Source organism: Ranitomeya variabilis, chromosome 3 (genome assembly GCF_051348905.1).
Source record: "Ranitomeya variabilis isolate aRanVar5 chromosome 3, aRanVar5.hap1, whole genome shotgun sequence".
Lineage (NCBI taxonomy): Eukaryota > Metazoa > Chordata > Amphibia > Anura > Dendrobatidae > Ranitomeya > Ranitomeya variabilis.
This window is the reverse complement of record NC_135234.1, coordinates 244,970,872-244,994,748: the sequence shown is the minus strand read 5'-3', so window position 1 is coordinate 244,994,748 and position 23,877 is coordinate 244,970,872. Positions and strand designations below refer to the sequence as shown.

Here is a 23,877-nt window from a genome sequence, read left to right as displayed (position 1 = left end):
CCCCTGAGACATAGCCAGCAAGGCCTTTTCTGCCTGAATCTCAAGATTGGGTTCCTCATAAAGTAAACCGAGCGCCAGAAAAAACGCATCAATATCAGCCAATGCCGGATCTCCTGGCGCCAGCGAAAAAGCCCAATCCTGAGGGTCGCCCCGTAAGAACGAAATAACTATTTTTACTTGCTGAGCAGAGTCTCCAGATGAACAGGGTCTCAGGGACAAAAACAATTTACAATTATTCACAAAATTCCTAAACTTAAACCTGTCTCCGGAAAACAGTTCAGGAATCGGTATTTTAGGTTCTGACCTAGGATTTCTGATAACATAGTCTTGTATGCCCTGCACACGAGTAGCCAGCTGGTCCACACTTGTAATCAAGGTCTGGACATTCATGTCTGCAGCAAGCATAGCCACTCTGAGGTAAAGGGGAAGAAGAAAGAAAAAAAAAAAAAACTCAGAATCTTCTTTCTTATAATCCCTCTTCTGCAACGCATTAAACATTTAATACGGGCCTGGCAAACTGTTATGACCCCAATGGCGAGGGTCTCAGAGGTACGTGGAAGTCTGCAGAATACAAAAATCCAGCTCATAGGGCAGTGGTAACTGGGTTGACCATATATCTACTTCTAACGCCAACACTAGAAGTAGCCGGGGATCATTCCTACGTTGATTCTAGATGACACGCTCCAGCCGGAGAATCTAGCTACCCCTAGTAGAGGAAAACAAAAGACCTTTCTTGCCTCCAGAGAAGGGGACCCCAAAGCTGGATAGAAGCCCCCCACAAATAATAACGGTGAGGTAAGAGGAAATGACAAACACAGAAATGAACCAGGTTTAGCACAGAGAGGCCCGCTTACTGATAGCAGAATAAAGAAAGGTAACTTATATGGTCAACAAAAACCCTATCAAAATCCACACTGGAAATTCAAGAACCCCCGAACCGTCTAACGGTCCGGGGGGAGAACACCAGCCCCCTAGAGCTTCCAGCAAAGGTCAGGATATAGATTTGGAACAAGCTGGACAAAAATACAAAACCAAAACAAATAGCAAAAAGCAAAAGGCAGACTTAGCTGATATAACTGGAACCAGGATCAGTAGACAAGAGCACAGCAGACTAGCTCTGATAACTACGTTGCCAGGCATTGAACTGAAGGTCTAGGGAGCTTATATAGCAACACCCCTAACTAACGACCCAGGTGCGGATAAAAGGAATGACAGAAAAACCAGAGTCAAAAAACTAGTAACCACTAGAGGGAGCAAAAAGCAAATTCACAACATCTTCTGAATCAACTAATTAACTCTAAACACATGCAAAAGATACCTGAGGCTTTTAAAAACTCCCTGCCTGGTTCATTACTCAAAACCCCCATCATGGGTAAGACTAGCGACCTGACAGATGTCAAGAAGGCCATCATTGACACCCTCAAGCAAGAGGGTAAGACCCAGAAAGAAATTTCTCAACAAATAGGCTGTTCCCAGAGTGCTGTATCAAGGCACCTCAATGGTAAGTCTGTTGGAAGGAAACAATGTGGCAGAAAACGCTGTACAACGAGAAGAGGTGACCGGACCCTGAGGAAGATTGTGGACTGAGTCTGGTGTGGAAACATCCAGAGCCACTGTGCACAGGCGTGTGCAGGAAATGGGTTACAGGTGCCGCATTCCCCAGGTAAAGCCACTTTTGAACCATAAACAGCGGCAGAAGCGCCTGACCTGGGCTACAGAGAAGCAGCACTGGACTGTTGCTAAGTGGTCCCAAGTACTTTTTTCTGATGAAAGCAAATTTGGCATGTCATTCGGAAATCAAGGTGCCAGAGTCTGGAGGAAGACTGTGGAGAAGGAAATGCCAAAATGCCTGAAGTCCAGTGTCAAGTACCCACAGTCAGTGATGGTGTGGGGTGCCATGGCAGCTGCTGGTGTTGGTCCACTGTGTTTCATCAAGGGCAGGGTCAATGCAGCTAGCTATCAGGAGATTTTGGAGCACTTCATGCTTCCATCGGCTGAAATGCTTTATGGAGATGAAGATTTCATTGTTCAGCACGACCTGGCACCTGCTCAGAGTGCCAAAACCACTGGTAAATGGTTTACTGACCATGGTATTACTGTGCTCAATTGGCCTGCCAACTCTCCTGACCTGAACCCCATAGAGAATCTGTGGGATATTGTGAAGAGAAAGTTGAGAGACGCAAGACCCAACACTCTGGATGAGCTTAAGGCCGCTATTGATGCATCCTGGGCCTCCATAACATCTCAGCAGTGTCACAGGCTGATTGCCTCCATGCCACGCCGCATTGAAGCAGTCATTTCTGCCAAAGGATTCCCGACCAAGTATTGAGTGCATAACTGAACATTATTATTTGATGGTTTTTTTGTTTGTTATTAAAAAACACTTTTATTTGATTGGACGGGTGAAATATGCTAATTTATTGAGACAGGTTTTTTGGGTTATCAGGAGTTGTATGCCAAAATCATCAGTATTAAAACAATAAAAGACCTGACAAATTTCAGTTGGTGGATAATGAATCTATAATATATGAAACTGTAATTGTAATCATTACATTATGGTAAATAATGAAATTTAACACTATATGCTAATTTTTTGAGAAGGACCTGTATTAGAGTTGATGTTACAACTGTTACTTGATGGGCGCAGTGGGTCTCTGACCTTCCTACCACAAGGCAGTCGTCCAGGTATGGGACAATCACTACATCCCGGGATCGGAGGTATGACATTACCTCTACCGTCACTTTGGTGAAGATCCTGGGAGCTGTAGACAGGCCGAATGGAAGGCTGTATATTGGTAATGTTTTATCTGGTTTTGTATGTAGAGCGCTACACAAGTATTTCCAATATTCCTGATGTATTGGGATATGGTAATACGCATCTTTTAAGTCTATTACTGCCATGATGCAGTGTTGGAACAGAAGTTTTGTGGTCGTGTTGATAGACTATCTTGAAGGAGCAGTTCTCTACTGATTGATTGAGCTTCCTTAGATTGACTATGGTTCTCCAGGAGCCATCCGGTTTTAATCCCCTTCCTTCCTCCCGAGCCGGGACTTCCTGCAGAACATTTTTGTGAACAAGTCCCAAGACTTCTGTCTCCAGAGCAGATTGCTCCTGCTGGGACTTCCTCCGGGGTGTTATTATGAAATTTTGCCTGGGTGGACTGATGAATTTTATCTTTAGACCGTCTTTGATAATATTGAAAACTCAGGTGCTGGGGAAATGTTTATCCAGGCCGAGAAGAAGAGGGAGAGCCTTCCCCCAACCTCTGATGTAATGTCATTGGGTGGATTTTTTTGCTGATGTAGAGGGCCCTTTGAGCATGTAGCCTGACCCCCTTTTATCTTTTAAGTCCCAATTTCTCCTATTTCCTGGGGGCGACCTCTGTTAAATCTTCTCCTAAAGAAAGTTTTTTTGGGATCTCTAGAGAAACTGGGAAAGGCTTTTTTTTATGGGGACAGTCTCTAACACAGACTATCAATGCCACAAGGGACAAGAATGTGTTGGTATTAGTTGGGGGGTTGTGGGCAGGTCCAAATTTTGCCCTGACACCTACAGGACTCTAGTTACTGACAGGTGGACAATACAAGGCTGCCACACAATTAAAACATGTTTTGTTTATTATGACACAAACTGCTGGTACTGGTAATTACATATAAACAATACAAACGTTAACATATTTGTGAATGTAGGGTCCTGCAATATTTCACTATCATTCGTAAATATCTAATTAAACCCTTAAAGGGGTTGTCCGATTTTAGAAGAGAGGTCTGCAGTCACTCTGCGACTGCAGACAATCAACCTATTACAGTGTGCAATGTGCAAACTTTCACAATTCCACTGTTTTGCCTGTGCGGGTGGCTGGTCATGTTACGTATGCGATTTGCATACTTGCAGTCACAGGTAGACTAGACTGGCACTTCTCTCAGTTATCTTGAAGTAAGCGCAGAAGTGTGAGAATAGTTGGCACGTGAATGCAAGTATGCAAATTGCATGCATCTAGCCACTGTCACTATTCGGCTGTCTGTAGTCACATGAAATGACTGCAGACTTTTCTCCGGAGACTAGACAACTCCTTTAAGGAACATTGCTTGTATTTACATGGGACTGATAAAGTTGTGCAGTTGAACTGACAATCTTTAATTAAAACTCTAGTAACTGTTAATTTGCTATAAACAGTCAGACCTCTCACAAAGATGTATTCCTGTACATTCAACAGTTTAATGGACATCATGTTAGTCCACAAGAATAAATACATATATACCCATGCAACTCAGGGTCATAAAAAAGGAAGTCTTCCTGATAAAGGCATGTACATTTTCATTATATGGTAGAACAGTGGTTATACAGAAGGTCTGTGATGAAACAAACAAATAAATATAGAGTATCCCTCTGAGATGATCAATACATGCCATGATGAAATGAACCAGTAGCATCCATTTTTCTTCCTTTGTCTCGTCATACTCCAGGATACATTGTGTTTGGAGGTGCAACTAAGGAAAAGAAAGTCGGTTAACATAATTGTCAGAAATTTGGTAAAAATTAGCAATTTTCAAACTTTTAATTCTTGTGCTATTAACCAGAGTTATGTCACAAAAAATAGTTAATAAAAAACATTTACCACATGCCTATTTTACATCTCAGTCACTGTTTAAATATTTTTTTTGTTAGGAAGTTAGAAGGATTAAAGGACAATCAGCGAATTTTCATTTTTCCAAACTTACAAAACCATTTTTTAGGGACCACATCACATTTGAAGTGACTTTGGGGGCCTATATGACAGAAAATAGCCAAAAGTGACACCATTCTAAAAACTGCCCCCCTCAAAGTCCTCAAAACCACATTCAAGAAGTTTAATTCACCCTTTAGGTGTTACACAGAAATGAATGCAATGTGGAAGGAAAAAAATGAACATTTAAATTTTTTTTTTTCACAAGAAAATTTAATTTAGCCCCATTTTTTATTTTCACAAGTGTAACAGGAGAAAATGGACCATACAATTTGTTGTGCAATTTCTCCTGAGTACGCCGATACCCCATATTTGGGGGGAATACTGTTTGCGTGTACGGCAGGGTGGAAAAATTTGTTTGAATTATTAGTAGTGACGAGCGAATATACTCATTGCTCGGGTGGTCTCCGAGTATTTGCTAGTGCTCGGAGATTTAGTTTTTTGATGATTTACGGAGAACAGCAGAAACTCCACATAAGTGATGTCATTTTACGAACTACACCTCTCAACCAATTCATCTAGGGGTGCAGTGAGCATGTTGACACCACATATTCTTCATAGAAATGTATACTATTTTGTGGTGAAGAATGAAAAATTCCATTTTTACCAACAAAATGTTGTTTTAGCCCCAAATACGTAATTTTTATAAGGGCTAATAGGAAAAAAAAAATCGACTTTACAGTTTGTTGTGCAATTTCTTTTGAGTACACGAATACCCTACATGTAAGGCTTCTTTCACACTTCCGTCGTTCGGGGTATGTCATAATGCAGTGAAGTGACGTATCGACGGATGTTGTGAAAAATAGTGGAAAACGTGTGTAACGCATCCAGTGTTATGACGGATGCGTCGAACGAGTTCCAGCCTGAATTTTAAGGTATAAAATTCTGGAGAGTGAGAGAGAGAGAGAGTGAGTGACGTATCGACGGATGTTGTGAAAACTAGTGAAAAATGTGTGTAACGCATCCAGTTTTAGGATGGATGCGTCGAACGAGTTCTAGCCTGAATTTTAAGGTATAAAATTTGGGATCGGGATAGATAGATAGAGAGAGAGAGAGAGAGAGAGAGAGAGAGAGGCATGCTCAGAATAAAAACACAGGATACGTCGCTGGATTCCAGTGTTTGATGGTCAGCGACGGATCCTGCGTCCATAGGCTTCCATTATAGTCAATGACGGACAGCGCAGGACCCGTCGCTGAGCGATTTTCCGTCGTGCAGAAAAACGTTCCTCTGAACGTTTTCTCCACACGACGGACCACTATTTTCCGATGGATCCAGTGCACGACGGATGAAACGGATGGCCATCCGTCACAATCTGTCGCTAATAAAAGTCGATGGGAAAAAACAGGATCCTGCAGAAAATTTTGCAGGATCCTGTTTTTTTCAAAACTCGACGGATTTCGACGGGAGGAAAAAGACGGAAGTGTGAAGGAGGCCTAATCGAGAACGAAGTTTGAGGCACAGTACAAAACTCAGAAGGTATAGAGCACCATAATTTAGTGCAGATTTCACTATTATAGTTTGAGGCTGCCATGACCCAATGGAAGAGCCCCTGAGGTGCCAGAACAGTAGAATCCCCCATAAGTGACCCCAATTTACAAACTACACCTCTCAGTGAATTCACCTAGGGGTGCAGTGATCATATTGACACCACAGGTGTGTCACAGAATTTTATACCATTGGGCAGTGAAGAAAAAATAATTACATTTTTACCACAAAAAAAATGTTGCCCCAGATTTTACATTTTAAAAAGGGAAAATGGGTAAAAATGGCACCAAAATTTGTCAATGTCTGCTGAATGTGGCAATACCCCATATGTGGCTGTACAGTACTGCTTAGCCATGCTGAGAGACTTGGGAGGGACAGAGCGCTATTTGTCTCCTGGAGCACAGATTTTCCTATAATAGTTAGCATGCTCCATGACCAGAGCCACTAAATGCTAGAAGAGCAGAATCCCCCTTTCAAGTGACCCCCATATTGGAAATTACACCCCTATGGGATTTAATCTTCAGGTGTAGCGATTTGATTCCATGGGTGTTTTCCAAAAACAAGCAGTAGTGGATGTTGCTGAATGAAAATTGCAAATCTGCTATTATAGTGCCCGTACATTGTAGTGTTTGCATATTTTGCCCAGCTCATACTTCTGCAGACATGCACCCTTAAATTAGGCATGCTCTCATTGCTACAGAAACGCCAAACATGTAGACGATAAATGTGGTTTATGCACACTGCAACATTGTGGTGCTCAGGGGGTGAGGAGCCATAGTGCTTTTCCAGAGCCTTTGAACTAACAGTAACGTGGAAGCCCCTTATATTCCTATTAATAGATGATGGACCTGAGTGAGGACTTGCTTTTTCTGTGAATTGAGTTGAATCTTTTATTGAGAACATTTTACATAACATTTGAGATCACATTTATCCAGTGCTCTACGCTGAGAACTTACATCGGGGTTTCCATTTAAATCTTCAAATGACACGATTCGCATGAAATCCCAGAGGAATCCATTAAACTCTAAATGAGGCATCAGAGTTACTCTGGACTCCACCATCTGTTCAGCGGTGTCCCTTTTAGAGGCGCACAAAACTGTGGTCGACAGCACTTTTATGCATGCCTAGAAAGACGGACACAGCCGTATCATAGGCCAGACAGCATCCACCGTGTCTCCATCAGCCTCATTACAGGGAATATTCCTCTGGGAGTTCAGTCACGTACTTCAGAGATTTACACAGAGATAAACCTCGGTATAAAGGTACCTTCACACTAAACGACGCTGCAGCGATACAGACAACGATGCCGATCGCTGCAGCGTCGCTGTTTGGTCGCTGGAGAGCTGACAGACAGCTCTCCAGCGATCAACGATGCCGAGGTCCCCGGGTAACCAGGGTAAACATCGGGTTGCTAAGCGCAGGGCCGCGCTTAGTAACCCGATGTTTACCCTGGTTACCAGTGTAAAATGTAAAAAAACAAACACTACATACTTACATTCGCGTCCCCCGGCGTCCCCTTCCTGCACTGACTGAGTGCCGGCCCTAACAGCAGAGCGGTGACGTCACCGCTGTGCTTTCACTTTACGGCCGGCGCTCAGTCAGTGCAGGAAGCGGACGCCGGGGGACGCGAAGGTGAGTATGTACTGTTTGTTTTTTTACATTTTACACTGGTAACCAGAGTAAACATCGGGTTACTAAGCGCGGCCCTGCGCTTAGTAACCCGATATTTACCCTGGTTACCATTGTAAAACATCGCTGGTATCGTTGCTTTTGCTGTCAAACACGACGATACACGCCGATCTGACGACCAAACAAAGTTCTGAACTTTAACCAACGATCAGCGATATCACAGCAGGATCCTGATCGCTGCTGCGTGTCAAACACAACGATATCGCTAGCCAGGACGCTGCAACGTCACGGATCGCTAGCGATATCGTTTAGTGTGAAGGTACCTTAAGAGCTCAGCATAGAGCGCAGGATATAAGTAAGCCAAGACTTACTGCGATCTTTGGGAGTCAAAATTAACAAAACAACAACAACAGGTGAAGAATTGTTTTTCTTTATCTTTTATGCAATTAGACGACTTTATTCTTTGGGTCAGTGCGATTACAGCGATATCAGATTTATATCAGGTTTTTATGTTTGGCTGCTATCACACACTAAGGGTATGTGCACACGCTGCGGATTTTGCTGCGGATCCGCAGCAGTTTCCCATGCGTTTACAGCATAATGTAAACCTATGGGAAACGAAATCCGCAGTCCACATGCTGCGGAAAAAAACGCGTGGAAACGCAGCGGTTTACATTCCGCGGCATGTCATTTCTTTGTGCGGATTCCGCTGCGGGTTTACACCTGCTCCAATAGAAAACTGCAGCTGTAAACCCGCAGCGGAATCCGCAATAGAAACCGCGATAAATCCGCAGGAAAAACCGCAGCCTTCACAGATAAGTGTGCACATACCCTTTAAGACGCTTTAAAAAAAACCAAAAACAAATAAATAAAAAAATAGTTTTTGTATCGCCATATTTTGAGAGATACAATTTTTCCTTATTTAGGCTGACAGTCATGTGATGGCTTGTTTTTTGCGGTACCATATTTAGGAACATGACATTTTTTTAATCGCTTTCTATTCCGATTTTTGGGAGGCAGATGAACAAAAATCAGTAATTCAGGAATTGTTTTTTGGGATTTTCTTTATGCCGTTCCATGTGTGGTAAAATTGATAAGGCAACTTTATTCTTTGGATCAATATGATTACAGTGATTCCACATTTATATAATTGTTTTGGCACTTTTACACAATAAAAGCTGTTTTATATAAAAAAGTATTATGCATCGCTTTATTCTAAGAGCTATTGATTTTTTATGTTTTGGTTGATGGAGCTGTAATGCAGCTTGTTTTGATGGCATATCAGCTATACCATTTTTATTTACATTCGTCTTTTTCATCCCGTTTTATTACACTTTTTGTTCGGTGGTATGATAAAATAGAATACTTTTTTGCTTTTTTTTTTTTAAGATGCTCACTGAAGGGGCTAACTTGTGTGACGCTTCATAGGTTGAAGTGTTCCAGATGCGGCGATACCGAATATTTGTACTGGTACGGAAAATATTCAGACCCCTCATTTGGTAAATTCAAAAAAGTTCATTTTTTTCTCATTAATGTACACTCTGCACCATCTTGACTGAAAACCCCCCAGAAATGTAGACTTTTTTGCAAATTTATTAAAACTGAAATATTATATGGTCATAAGTCTACAGACCCTTTGCTCAGTATTGAGTAGAAGCACCCTTTTTAAGCTAGCACAGCCATGAGTCTTCTTGGGAATAATGCAACAAGTTTTTCACACCTGGATTTGGGGATCCTCTGCCATTCTTCCTTTCAGATCCCCTTCAGTTCCGTTAGGCTGGATGGTGAATGTTGGTGGACAGCCATTTTCAGGTCTCTCCAGGGCTCTGGCTGGGCCAGTCAAGAATGGTCACAGAGTTGTTCTGAAGCCACTCCCTTGCTATTTTAGCTGTGTGCTTAGGGTCATTGACTTGTTGGAAGATGAACCTTCGGCCAAGTCTGAGGTCCAGAGCACTCTGGAGAAGGTTTTCATCCAGGATCTTTCTGTACTTAGCTGCATTCATGTTTTCTTCAATTGCAACCAGTCGTTCTGTCCCTGCAGCTGAAAAACACCCCCATAGCATGATGCTGCCACCACGTTTCACTGTTGGGATTGTAGTGGACAGGTGATGAGCAGTGCCTGGTTTTCTCCACATATACCGCTTAGAATTAGCAGCAAAAAGGTCTATCTTCGTCTCATCAGACCAGAGAATCTTATTTCTCATAGTCTGGGAGTCCTTCATGTGTTTTTTTTTTCTTAGCAAACTCTATGCAGGCTTTCATATGTCTTGCACTGAGGAGAGGCTTCCGTCGGGCCTGACTGGTGGAGCGCTGCAGTGATAGTTGACTTTGTGGAAGTTTCTCCCATCTCCCTACTGCATCTGTGGAGCTCAGCCACAGTGATCTTGGGGTTCTTCTTTACCTCTCTCCCCAAGGCTCTTCTCCCACGATTGCTCAGTTTGGCTGGACGGCCAAGTCTAGGAAGACTTCTGGTGGTCCCAACCTTCTTCCATTTAAGGATTACGAGGCCACTGTGCTCTTAGGAACCTTGAGTACTGCAGAAATTATTTTTTAACCTTGGCCAGATGTGTGCCTTGCCACAATTCTGTCTCTGAGCTCCTTGGCCCGTTCCTTTGATCTCATAATTCTCATTTGGTCTACAAGTACATTAATGAGAAAAAAATGAACTTTTTTGAATGTGCCAAATGGCTGCAATGAAACAAAGAGTGAAAAATTTAGCGGGGTATGAACACTTTCCGTACCCACTGTATGTATGTATATATATATATATATATATATATATATATATATATATATATATATATATATATATATATATATATATATATATATATATATATATATATAGTACAGACCAAAAGTTTGGACACACCTTCTCATTTAAAGATTTTTCTGTATTTTCATGACTATGAAAATTGTACATTCACACTGAAGGCATCAAAACTATGAATTAACACATGTGGAATTATATACTTAACAAAAAAGTGTAAAACAACTGAAAATATGTCCTATAGTCTAGGTTCTTCAAAGTAGCCACCTTTTGCTTTGATGACTGCTTTGCACACTCTTGGCATTCTCTTGAAGAGCTTCAAGAGGTAGTCACTGGGAATGGTCATCCAACAATCTTGAAGGAGTTCACAGAGATGCTTAGCACTTGTTGGCCCTTTTGCCTACACTCTGCGGTCCAGCTCATCCCAATCCATCTCGATTGGGTTCAGGTCTGGTGACTGTGGAGGCCAGGTCATCTGGTGTAGCGCCCTATCACTCTCCTTCTTGGTCAAATAGCCCTTACACAGCCTGGAGGTGTGTTTGGGGTCATTGTCCTGTTGAAAAATAAATGATGGTCCAACTAAACGCAAACCGGATGGAATAGCATGCCGCTGCAAGATGCTGTGGTAGCCTTGCTGGTTCAGTATGCCTTCAATTTTAAATAAATCCCCAACAGTGTCACCAGCAAAGCACCCCCACACCATCACACCTCCTCCTCCATGCTTCACTCTGGGAACCCGGTATGTAGAGTCCATCCGTTCACCTTATCTGCATCGCACAAAGACACGGTGGTTGGAACCAAAGATCTCAAATTTGGACTCATTAGACCAAAGCACAGATTTCCACTGGTCTAATGTCCATTCCTTGTGTTCTTTAGCCCAAACAAGTCTCTTCTGCTTGTTGCCTGTCCTTAGCAGTGGTTTCCTAGCAGCTATTTTACCATGAAGGCCTGCTGCACAAAGTCTCCACTTAACAGTTGTTGTAGAGATGTGTCTGCTGCTAGAACTCTGTGTGGCATTGACCTGGTGTCTAATCTGAGCTGCTGTTAACCTGCAATTTCTGAGGCTGGTGACTCGGATAAACTTATCCTCAGAAGCAGAAGTGACTCTTGGTCTTCCTTTCCTGGGGCGGTGCACATATGAGCCAGTTTCTTTGTAGCGCTGATGGTTTTTGCCACTGCACTTGGGGACACTTTCAAAGTTATCCCAATTTTTTGAACTGACTGACCTTCATTTCTTGAAGTAATGATGGCCACTCGTTTAGCTTTTTTCGTGCCATAATACAAATTCTAACAGTCTATTCAGTAGGACTATCAGCAGTGTATCCACCAGACTTCTGCACAACACAACTGATGATCCCAACCCCATTTATAAGGCAAGAAATTCCACTTATTAAACCTGACAGGGCACACCTGTGAATTGAAAACCATTCCCAGTGACTACCTCTTGAAGCTCATCAAGAGAATGCCAAGAGTGTGCAAAGCAGTCATCAAAGCAAAAGGTGGCTACTTTGAAGAACCTAGAATATAAGACATAACAAAAAAGTGTGAAACAACTGAAATTAAGTATATAATTCCACATGTGTTAATTCATAGTTTTGATGCCTTCAGTGTGAATGTACAATTTTCATAGTCATGAAAATTCAGAACAATCTTTAAATGAGAAGGTGTGTCCAAACTTTTGGTCTGTACTGTGTATATATATGTGTATATATATATATATATATATATATATATATATATATATATATATATATATATATATATATATATATATATATATATATATATATATATACACATACATACATACACGCACACACATACAGTGGGTACGGAAAGTATTCAGATATATGTCTATCATGTATTTTTTTTTTTTGTTATTTTGTGATTTAAAAAAAAATTATAGTAAAAAAGAATAAACTTTTTTTTACTATATCACGGTCGCAGCATTTAGGGGATTAAACTGCCAGGAGTGGTACAGGCAGGTGATTCTGTGTGCACAGCTCCTGTGAGCGCAAAATTGCAATGATGTATCCATATGTCAAAGGACAGGAAGTCCTTCCCAACCACAATGTATGGATAAGTCTAAGGTCGTGAAGGGGTTAAAGTTCACCCTGAAGAGACTATTTTCATACAGTTGTGCTAAAAAGTTTACATTCCCCGGCAGAATTTTTGCTTTCTTGGCCTTTTTTCAGATAATTCGAATGGTAACACCAAAACTTGTTCTTCACTCATGGTTAGTGGTTGGGTGAAACCATTTATTGTCAAACTACTGTGGTTTTGCTTTTTAAATGCACAATAAGGAGTGCACAAAAAGATGCACAATAAGGAGGCACTTGAAGAAAAATGGGCTGCTTGGTCGAGTTGCCAGAAGAAAGCCATTACTGCGCAAATGACACAAAGTATCTTGCCTACAATACGCAAAACAGCACAGAGACAAGCCTCAAAAACTTCTGGAACAAGGTAATTTGGAGTGATGAGACCAAAACTGAACTTTTTGGCCATAACCATAAACATTACATTTGGAGAAAGGTCAACAAGGCCTATGATGAAAGGAACACCATTCCTACTGTAAAGCACGAAGGTGGATCGCTGATGTTTTGGGAATGTGTGAGCTACAAAGGCACAGGAAACTTGGTCAAAGTTGAAGGAAAGATGAATGCAGCACGTTCTCAGCAAATACTGGAGGCAAATTTGCAATCATCAGCCCAGAAGCTGCGCATGGGACGTACTTGGACATTCCAACATGACAACGATCCAAAACACAAGGTCAAGTCGACCAGTCATTGGCTACAGAAGAACAAAGTGAAGGTTCTGGAGTGACCATCTCACTCTCCTGACCTCAATATCATTGAGCCACTCTGGGGAGATCTCAAGCACGCAGTTCATGCTAGACTGCCCAGGAATTTACAGGAACTTGATGTTTTTTGCCAAAAAGTGGGCAGCTTTACCATCTGAGAAAATAAAGGACATCATCCACAACTACCACAAAAGACTTCAAGCTGTCATTGATGTTAGAGGGGGCAATACACAGTATTAAGAAATGGGGTATGTGAACTTTCGATCAGGGTCATTTGGAGGTTTTGGGTTGTCATTATGATTTAAAAAGAGAAATCACATAAGTTTGACAATAAATGGCTTCATCCAACCACTAACCATGGAGTGGAGAAAAAAGTTTTGGCATTATTATTCATATTCTCTGAAAAAAGGCCAAGAAAGCAGAAATTCTGCAGGGGTATGTAAATTTTTGAGCACAGCTGTACTTAAACTGCCAGAAGAGCATTGCATTGCCTATAAGTCTTCTTAAGCAGATTTGGCACTCTTCGAAGAAGAAATGTTACCTCTTAAACAGCCAATCGGAGGCCTCTCACCCAGGAAAATCAGACTTACTACTTTAAACTGAGGGGTAAACACCTTAAAACAAGTCTGAAAATAGAGTTTCTGGTTTGGTTTCTTATTGTAAGTTATGTGGCAAGAATGGATAAAAGGATTGATGTAGATAACTAATTCCTATTTACAGTAGGTCACTCAGTAGGTCCAGTTCTTGAGGTACAGTTTTCTTCGTCTCTGAAGAGATTATTTGCATATTTAAACTCCCAGATGAGCACTGCACAGCATATAAGGCTCCTTAAGTCGACTTGACACTCTCCACAAATAGAAACATTCCTCCATTAAAAGGCACAGAATGAATGTTCAAACCAAGTGGAGATGCTCGGTGCACCTTTGGCATGACCAAACATTTAATTAACCTTTCTCACTTGTTTTCCCTATATCTCCACCTCTCCATACTTTGGTTGACAACTTTGTCTGTCAATCAATGAAGCAAAGAGCCATAGAAGGGCGGAGATAGATGGAAAACAAATAGGTGGGCAGGTGCACTGAAATGTTTGGCCTCGCCACGGTGCAACGAGCGCCTGTATTTGGTTTGAACAGTCATTCTGTGCTGACAGTCCCCTTGAACAAAACGCTGTGTCATACCATTTGGATTGTACATTGGAGGTCCTGGTGGGTACATAGGGTATTGTGGTGTTGGACCACTTGGTTGATACACAGGCACAGGTTCATATCCTGGTGGTGATGGTGCAAACTTAGGGTCCATTGGGTATGGTGGTTGTGCGGGATAAGGAGACTGCATAGGGTATGGAGGCTGCATTGGATATGCAGGTTGCATAGGATATGTAGGCTGTGTAGGATATAACGGCTGTGTAGGATATGGTGGTTGAGGAGAAATTCCTGACATCTGGGTTTCTTGCACTAAAAGACAAAATAAATATGATTAGTGACTGTTTTTTCCTTTCCTTTTCCAATAGCTATAACTTATGTATTTTTTTTTTGTCGACATAGCCATATGCGTTTTTACTGGACAACTCGTAACTTTGAATGGCAGCATTTATTTTTGGATACAACGTACTGGAAGAATGGAAAATAAAAATCCAGATGTGTTGAAATTACGGAGAAAAAAAACTGCAATTCCACCATTATTTTGTTTTTAAGACATATCCACCTTGAGAAAGACACCGTGAGTGTTGGAACGCGTGGGTCCGGGTATCCTTTAGGCTCGACTTTGTGCTGGGGCGACCTTCTGACTGTGTCAGGGCTAAGTATTGACTGCCTATACATCAATCCAATTTATCTAACTCGGTCTCTTGACCAGTCAGGGGGTGATTGGGGCCCCATCTCATTGGCAGCACACTTTTTCATTGGAACCATCGTGCAGGACAAATTGTGCTATTATATACCTTTAGTTGGAACATTATATATTTTCCTTGTCCATCTGTACACTTTGTGTTGTGAGTTTGTTTACAACAAGCATTCGTAGTCTATACGTGTGTTGTTTTGACTATTTTCTATCATTGCCACTTTCAGCCTAGGGGTACTTGTGGGTATTTTACCCTCTATTGTGGATCTGTGTCTATGTGAACTGATCCTAACGGATTTTTGATTTTTTTTTTATGTGTCTTTCTGGTTCTGTAATAAAGCTTTTTTGTAATCAAAAGACAGATTGCTTGGGTGATCCCTGTTGTGTGCATGTATCTTTTTCGATTTCAATTAGCCAGTGTTTTTGACATGCATTAGGTGATCCCCATACAAGTATTGGTCTACTATTATATTATATTGCCAGTAGATGGTGCCCGCTCACACGTATGTTTCATTTACTGGACAAATTGTAGCTTTGAATGGCAGCATTTATTTTTGGATACAAAGTACTGGAAGAATGGTAAATAAAAATCCAGATGTGTTGAAATTACGGAAAAAAAACCTGCAATTCCACCATTATTTTGCTTTTAAGACATTCATTGTGTGGTGAAATTGATCTGGCAACATAATTCTCCAAGCCAGTACAATTCCACCTATACTAAATTATTATCATCAAATTATTTTAATTGAGTTTTTCAAGGTTATAAAGTCAAACAATTAAACTAGGGATAAAAAAAACAAGGGAATTACGGTAACTGGGAAAAGGAAAAAAGGGGTGGGGGAAATATGAGGAAGGAAGGAATCCTGGCAAAGTTTACTGGGCAGAAAAATAGGGGGGGGGGGGGGGGGGGAGATGAAAAGAGGTGGGTAGGTCTCCGAGCATTACAGAAAAACATGAATATAAGCTGTGAACTCATATTACCGCTACAAATAACTGAGAAACTAAAATCAATCAGTTTGGTATTCAAAATTCTGACCATCTTAAACATTTGTATTAGTGGTGGTACTCACCTTGGATTAGAATTCTATATTCCAGAGATATCTTTTGACTCTATTTTTGGAAAGTGGCATTTCTAATTTCAGAGGATCGTTTGAATGGGTTATGAAATATTTTATCTATTATATCTTAAATAGAAAGAATACTGGATGACTTCCAAGCAGCATTTCCGCAACTCCCTGCCGCGGGTAATACGCATGCGGAATTCGCATGTGTTTTCCCGCAAAACACAAGCGTTTTTAGCTTGCAGAAAGCTTGTAAAGCGCAAGCAATTTGAAGCATTGCTTGGAAAAGTGATTGACAGGTTGGTCACACTTGACAAGCATAGTGCTTGACAAGTGTGACCAACTTTTTACTATTGATACTGCCTATGCAGCATCAATAGTAAAAGATAGAATGTTAAAAATAATAACAAAAATAAAAAAATATGGTTATTCTCACCTTCCGACGGCCCCCGATCTCCTCAGCGGCGCTCCCGGTACGTTCCGTTCCCAGGGATGCTTTGAGCGAAGAACCTTTGTGACGTCACGGTCACGTCACCACGACGTCATCTCAGGTGATTCGTGCAATGCATCCCTGGGAACGGAAGCTGCCGCGTGCAGTGCTGAGAGGCGGGAGGACTCTGGGGCCATCGGAAGGAAAGTATATCCCTATTTTTTATTTTAATTCTTCTTTTTTTTTTTTATATACAGGAAAATTGTACCCAGGGAATGAATAAGAGTCTCCTCTGCTCCAGACCCGGGTACCATCCGCACAGAAAGCGCTCACTTTGGGCATAGCCACATGCGTAAATTGAGCGTTTCAATGCAATCCTATGGTGGCGGAATCACCGCGATTCCGCAGAGATAATGAACATGCTGCTGATTTTACTGCTATGCGATTCCGCAGCGGGAAAATCTGCAGCATGGTCACAGCAACTGCAGAATCCCATAGGATTGCATGGGAATGCGTTTTTAAGTGGCAAAAAACGTGGCAGAAACGCATAAAAAAACGCAATGTGGGCACACAGCCTAAGTCCGCAATTTCACCAACATTTGTCCAAACAGTAAGAGAAAGCAGGTTTCAACCTTATGGGAGTGTAGTACCATTTAGTTAAAAGCTTAAAGAAAGACTCGATGGAGTGGCGTTAGTTGTAGCTGTATAAGCAAGTTTAAAGGCTCTCTGATATTTTTCAACATTATGAAGGCTTGGAATAAAAGGAGTCTGTGTTAAATATTGCATAGATTTCTCTGGTTTTCCAGAGATTGTTAATAGATGGGTTTTGGATGAGAAGCAAGACATCTTTAGGTAGGACAATTGGAAATTTTAGATATTTGCTGAGTAGTTTCCTCATTTCTAGACAGTTGGAAAAGTTCTAATTTAAAATACTGAAACTGGGTTTCAATGCTTAAAAGTTTATGAAAGAGTTAGGCTTGTTCTCTTTTATTATACAACAATCTTAGATCCATAATTTCTCCCATTTTTTACAAGCAAAGTTGGGAATTACAATATTTAGAGAGGTAATAGGAATGTTTTTTAGACATTTTAGAGACATCTCAGTCAGAGGAGGGTTTGAACTTTTGACTCATTTTCTCCAAGCAGCAATAGTTGAACTGATTATAGGGCGAGATGGGAGTAGAAGGTTGGAAACCATTAAATGGGCTAAGATTAAAGGGAACCTGTCACCCCTAAAATCAAAGATGAGCTAAGCCCACCGGCATCAGAGGCTTATCTACAGCATTCTGTAATGCTGTAGATAAGCCCCCGATGTAAGCTGAAAGATGAGAAAAAGAGGTTAGATTACACTCACCTAGGGGCGGTCCTGCTGCGGTCCGATGGGCGTCGTGGTCCGGTCCAGCAACTCCCATCTTCTTACGATGACGTCCTCTTCTTGTCTTCACGCTGCGGCTCTGGCGCAGGCGTACTTTGTCTTGTTGAGGGCAGAGCAAAGTACTGCAGTGCGCAGGCGCCGGGAAAGGTCAGAGAGGCACGGCGCCTGTGTACTGCAGTACTTTGCTCTGCCCTCAACAGGGGCAAAGTACGTGATCGCCGCAGCGTGAAGACAAGAAGAGGACGTCATCGTAAGAAGATGGGAGGCGCCGGACCGGACCGCGACGCCCATCGGATGGGACCGCCCGCCCAGGTGAGTATAATCTAACCTCATTTCCCCATCTTTCTGGATACATCGGGGGCTTATCTACAGCATTACAGAATGCTGTAGATAAGCCCCTGATGATGGTAGGCTTAGCTCATCTTCGATTTTGGGGGTGACAGGTTCCCTTTAAGGAAGATAGGGGTTGCCGATTCATATATGCAGATTCTATTTCTGCCCAATTAGTTTTTTTGACCTGAAGAAATCAACTTCTGCTTTGTAGAATTAGGTTTGCTAAGTGATATGTGAAATTAGGCAATCCTAGTCCTCCTTTTTGTTTATTTTTTGTTAAAATCTGTTTTGCAATTCTGATGGTTTTGTAGTTCCATACGTGTTTTATAATTGTTTTTGCAAACGGTTGAGCCATGTATCTTTGGAAGGACAAACATTTTAAAAATCAGTATTCTACCTAGCCATAAGTGAGGATTCAGTTTTTATCTGTTTGTAATACTATCTTGGATATCTGTATAAAGATCCTTTAAATTGGTATCTATTATGTTGGAACTTGGGTTTGTTACTTTTCTTCCTAAATAAGTAATGGAGTAGTTTCACCAAGAATAGGGAAATATGTTTTAATAAGTTGTATTAAGTCTATGTCTAGATAAAACTCCGAATTTTTTATTTTGGGGGGGGGGATTGATTTTGTAGTAAGATTTATCGGTGAAAGTATTGGTCAGTTCTTTGAGAGAATTCATCGGATCCGATAAAGTAAAAATGGCATAGTCTGTGAATAAGTTTATTTTATATTGTCTATTGTTGGTATGAATTCCTTTGATTAGGGGATTCATTCTTACTGATTCTAACGGTTCTATTGTTAAGGTAAACAGAAGTGGTGACAAAGGGAAACCTTGCCTAGCTCCATTGGAAATTTGAACATTTTTTAGAAAGGCAATTATTGACTAGAATGTTGGCAAACTGTAAAGGGAAGTACCCCAGGCTGTACATGTTTATATGTATTTGCGAGCTAACAATGCATGCAAGTGCATATACATGTCTTTATACAGTTGAAACCAGAAGTTTACATACACCATATAAAGACACATATGTATGTTTTTCTCAATATCTGCCATGAAATCAGAATAAACCTTTCCCGCTTGAGGTCAATTAGGATTACCTTAATTATTAATATTTGCTAAATGCCTGAATAATGAGAAAGAGAGACAGAGAGAGAGAGAGAGAGAAAGAGAGAATGTGTTAAGGCATTTTTATTACTTACTGTAACGTCAAAAGTTAACATACATTTAATTAGTATTTGGTACCACTGCCCTTAAACTGAATGACTTTGGGTCAAACGTTTGGGATATCCTTCCACAAGCTTCTCACAATACCTAAATGACCTAAAACTGGAAGGTTTTATTCTGATTTCATGTCAGATATTGAGAAAAACATGCATATGTGTCTTTTTATATTGTGCATGTAAACTTCTGGTTTCAACTATAATATCCCCTCTGTTCCCCCATATTATGTCCTATGCCAAATATGTCCCCCCACTCACATAATATGCCCCCATATTATATTCACCTGTTTACCTCATTTCCCCATGAAACAATGTCTCCTCCACTGTAAAGATATACCCAGGACAAGAAAAGTCTGTGCATATCAAAAGAAGATGGATAGATGTCCATCTGTTGTCTGTGGCTATATGCTGACATGGTTCATTACCATTATCAAAAGACTAAAGGTACCGTCACACTCAGCAACTTTGCAACGAGAACGACAACAATCTGTGACGTTGCAGCGTCCTGGATAGCGATCTCGTTGTGTTTGACACGCAGCAGCGATCTGGATCCCGCTGTGCCATCGCTGGTCAGAGCTAGAAGTCCAGAACTTTATTTCGTCGCCAGGTCGGTGTGTATGGTCATGTTTGACATCAAAAGCAACGATGCCAGCAATGTTTGTCATGGAGCTAACAACCAGCGAGAACGAGAAGTGAGTCGCCGTTACGTCACTGGATCGCTCCTGCATTGTTCTGGAGTTGCTGTGTTTGACGTCTCTACAGCGACCTAAACAGCGACGCTCCAGCGATCTAGTTTAGGTAGGTTGTCTATATCGCCGCAGTATCGCTGAGTGTGACGGTACCTTAACTGTCACTTCCAAACAAAAATCACGTGTGTAGAGGTGCTTACTAAGAGTAGCCATCTCCATACATACTAACAAAATAAAGTAGCACTCTATAGCACTACAGCATGTAAACATGGAATACATAAAATTTGAATTGGATTACTGTTGTGAATTCTGCCTTTGGGTTCCCTCCGGTGGTAGTAGGTGGTAATGCAGTTGTCCCTGGGTTGCAGTCCTGGTCAGGTGTGTCTGCTGATTGCAGTTCTGACTGGGGTATTTAGGTGTGCAGGATTCAGTAGTCCTTGCCAGTTGTCAATTGTTGTTGGGAGGTGTAGGACCTCTGCCTGGTTCCTCCTGCCTTTCTGCCAAATCAGCAAAGATAAGTGTCTGTTTTTTTTTTCCTGTGGCACACATGCTGTGTGCTTCACAATTCAGTGCTATTCTTTGTGTTTTCTTGTCCAGCTTAGATTGTGTCAGTATTTTCTCAGTCTTGTTGGATTCTCTGGAGTGGCAGATATACGTTCTATGTCTTTAGTTAGATTGTGGAACTTTTTGTATTATCTGTTGTGGATATTTTTGGAAGGGTTTTAATACTGACCGCCTACCGTGTTTCCCCGATAGTAAGACACCCCCGATAGTAAGACGTAGTGGGGGTTTTAGCAGGGTCGGCTAATGTAAGACGCACTCCGAAAGTAAGACATAGTAAACTGTACGTTGGAAAAATATAAGCCATAGTACCGGTACCTTTTGCTGCATTACCGTATTTTTCTGCTGCCCAGAATCAGAGCTGGGAAACCAGGTGGTCCCGATGATTAAGTGCAGTGAATATTCATTAGCGGCTCCCCGCCCACCGATCAGCTGAGCGGTGAGCCGGGAGCAGCAAATGAATGCTGCACTTAAGCAGGGACACACATGGCTTCCTCAGCTGCTGATTCCTGCTGGGGAGATTTGTGTGTCCAGGGGAGGAGGAGGCAGCAGCAGGGGCCAGGAGATCGCTGCATACCTGCCTGCCATGCACGGACGCCGAGTGTTGTGCACACACAGGACCTGTGATGATGTCAGAAGTGGGCGGGCTGGAGCGTCACATGGCAGCTCAGAGCCCTCCCTCTTCTTGACATCATCACAGGTCCTTCAGGCTCTCCACTAGAATCTGCAGCTTCCTCATAACCTGTGTTGTGGAAAGGCAACAAGAGGGAGGTCCAGGGGCCGCCGGAGAGGTGAGTATATCCATATTTTTTATTTTAATTCTTTATTTTACACATTAATATGGATCCCAGGGCCTGAAGGAGAGTTTCCTCTCCTTCAGACCCTGGGAACCATCCAGGATACCGTCCGATACTTGTGTCCCATTGACTTGCATTGGTATCGGGTATCGGTATCGGGTATCGGCGATATCCGATACTTTTTGGATATCGGCCGATACCATCCGATACCGATACCTTTGAGTATCGGAAGGTATCGCTCAACACTACTTAAGGCGCAATCGCAATATACGGCGCAATTTTCCAATATAAGACATACCCCGAAAGTAAGACATAGTGGGACTTTTGAGTGGTAAAAGAATGTAGGACACTGTCTTACTTTCGGGGAAACACGGTAGTAATCTGTCCTATCCTTTCCTATTTAGCTAGAGTGGCCTCTTTTGCTAAATCCTGTTTTCTACCTGCGTGTGTCTATTCTTCTCCTACACTCAGTCATTATTTGTGGGGGGCTGCCTATCCTTTGGGGGTCTGCTCTGAGGCAAGATAGCATTCCTATTTCCATCTATAGGGGTATTTAGTCCTCCGGCTGTGTCGAGGTGTCTAGGGTTTGTTAGGCACACCCCTCGGCTACTTCTAGTTGCGGTTAGTTCAGGATTTGCGGTCAGTACAGGTTCCACCGACTCCAGAGAAAGTTTTCATGCGGCTCCAAGGTCACCAGATCATAACAGATTACTGCTCTAGAAAATAGGAAAAATTGAGGATACTTATCGCATAAGTGATTCTCATTGCTGGGACCTATCCTTTGGGACTCCTCTCATGGGCTGATAGCCTACATTTATATGGGAAGGGTATGATCCTGCTGTAATTAAAACCGATGGTTAATTACCATGTCATGAGACAGCCACAGACTGCTAGGACAAAAGGATTAAAGGCATTGTGGCCTTGAAATGCAAAAATGAACCAGTGTAATTTTTTGTTCTTGAGAACTTGTCCATGGCTATGGTCTTGGGCATGCCTTGGTTACGTAAACATAACCCAGTCATTGGTACCAGGGTGATATTGTGTGCTGGAACACTGAGTGTCAGCAGAAATGTATGTCCTTTTCTGTGAATCTATCTTAAGCCATGTCCAATGGTTTACCTCATGTACTCAAACATTTTGCTGATGAATTTTCAGAATTTGTCCCCAATCTTAAAAACTACCCCCAGCCAGAGATTATGATTGTCCCATAGAACTGGTACCTAACTGCCATCTCTCGAAAGGTAAAATATGTAATCTTTCTGGTCCAGAACGTCAGGCCTTGAAATATTATATAGCAAACAGTCTGCAAAAAGGGTTCATCAGACTGTCCAAATCACCAGTAGGCGATTTTTTTGTTGATAGAAAAAGATGGTGGTTTCAGACCTTGTATTGACTATTGTGAACTTAACTCAATTACTGAAAAGCAGGGGTGGGGAATCTTTCTTTCTGAATTCCACCCAGAAAGTACGTCCTGAAGCTGGCATTGGTGTCAAGATGTAATCTTTCATTCGCATGCCTCGGAGTTCAGTAGCAAACGCTTCATGCGCATGCTTACAAAGCAAGAAGAAATTAATGGGCCAGTGGTTGTCAAAATACTGCCGCAGACCCAAGCACTGTGGTTCCTGGGAATCTGCCCAGGAGCCGGATAAGGCTACTTTCACACTAGCGTCGTGCGCTGCACGTCGCTATGCGACGTTGCGGCGCACCGACGCTAGCTGTGGAAGCGCCGCACAACGGGGGCAGCGGATGCTGTTTTTCAACGCATCCGCTGCCCCATTGTGAGGTACGGGGAGGCGGAGTTCCGGCCGCGCATGTGCGGTCGGAAAAGACGGGAACGACGTACCAAAAAATGTTACAAGCAACGTTTTTTGGTGGCGACGGTCCGACGCAACCGTCGCACGACGGTTGCGACGTGTGGCAATGCGTCGCACTGCGTCGTTAATAAAAGTCTATGGAGAAAAAAAACATCCTGCAAGCACTTTTGCAGGATGCATTTTTATCCAAAACGACGCATAGCGACGTGCAGTGCACGACGCTAGTGTGAAAGTAGCCTAAAAGGTCATTGAGGGCCGTAAAAGGCCTGCGGACCCGAGGTTCCCCACCCCTGCTGTAAAGAATCAGTATCCTCTGAAACTTATCCCTGATCTCTACAACC

The 23,877-nt window shown here is 42.1% G+C and overlaps 1 protein-coding gene across 4 annotated transcripts in view; it reads right to left on the bottom strand.

The window, feature by feature from the left end:
- Nucleotides 1-23,877, bottom strand: part of SHISA4 (shisa family member 4) — a 91,584-nt gene that overhangs the window by 11,908 nt on the left and 55,799 nt on the right. For 2 of the 4 annotated variants that reach the window (XM_077295329.1, XM_077295331.1), the window contains exons 4-5: nt 14,591-14,866; nt 4,411-4,491 (exon numbers count right to left, since the gene is read on the bottom strand). In XM_077295329.1, the coding sequence (XP_077151444.1) occupies nt 4,457-4,491; nt 14,591-14,866 (311 nt within the window). In that variant the 3' untranslated portion in view covers nt 4,411-4,456. Of the gene's footprint in view, nt 1-3,600; nt 4,492-14,590; nt 14,867-23,877 lie in introns of those variants that run through there. The other 2 variants (XM_077295330.1, XM_077295328.1) reach the window with 1 other exon arrangement.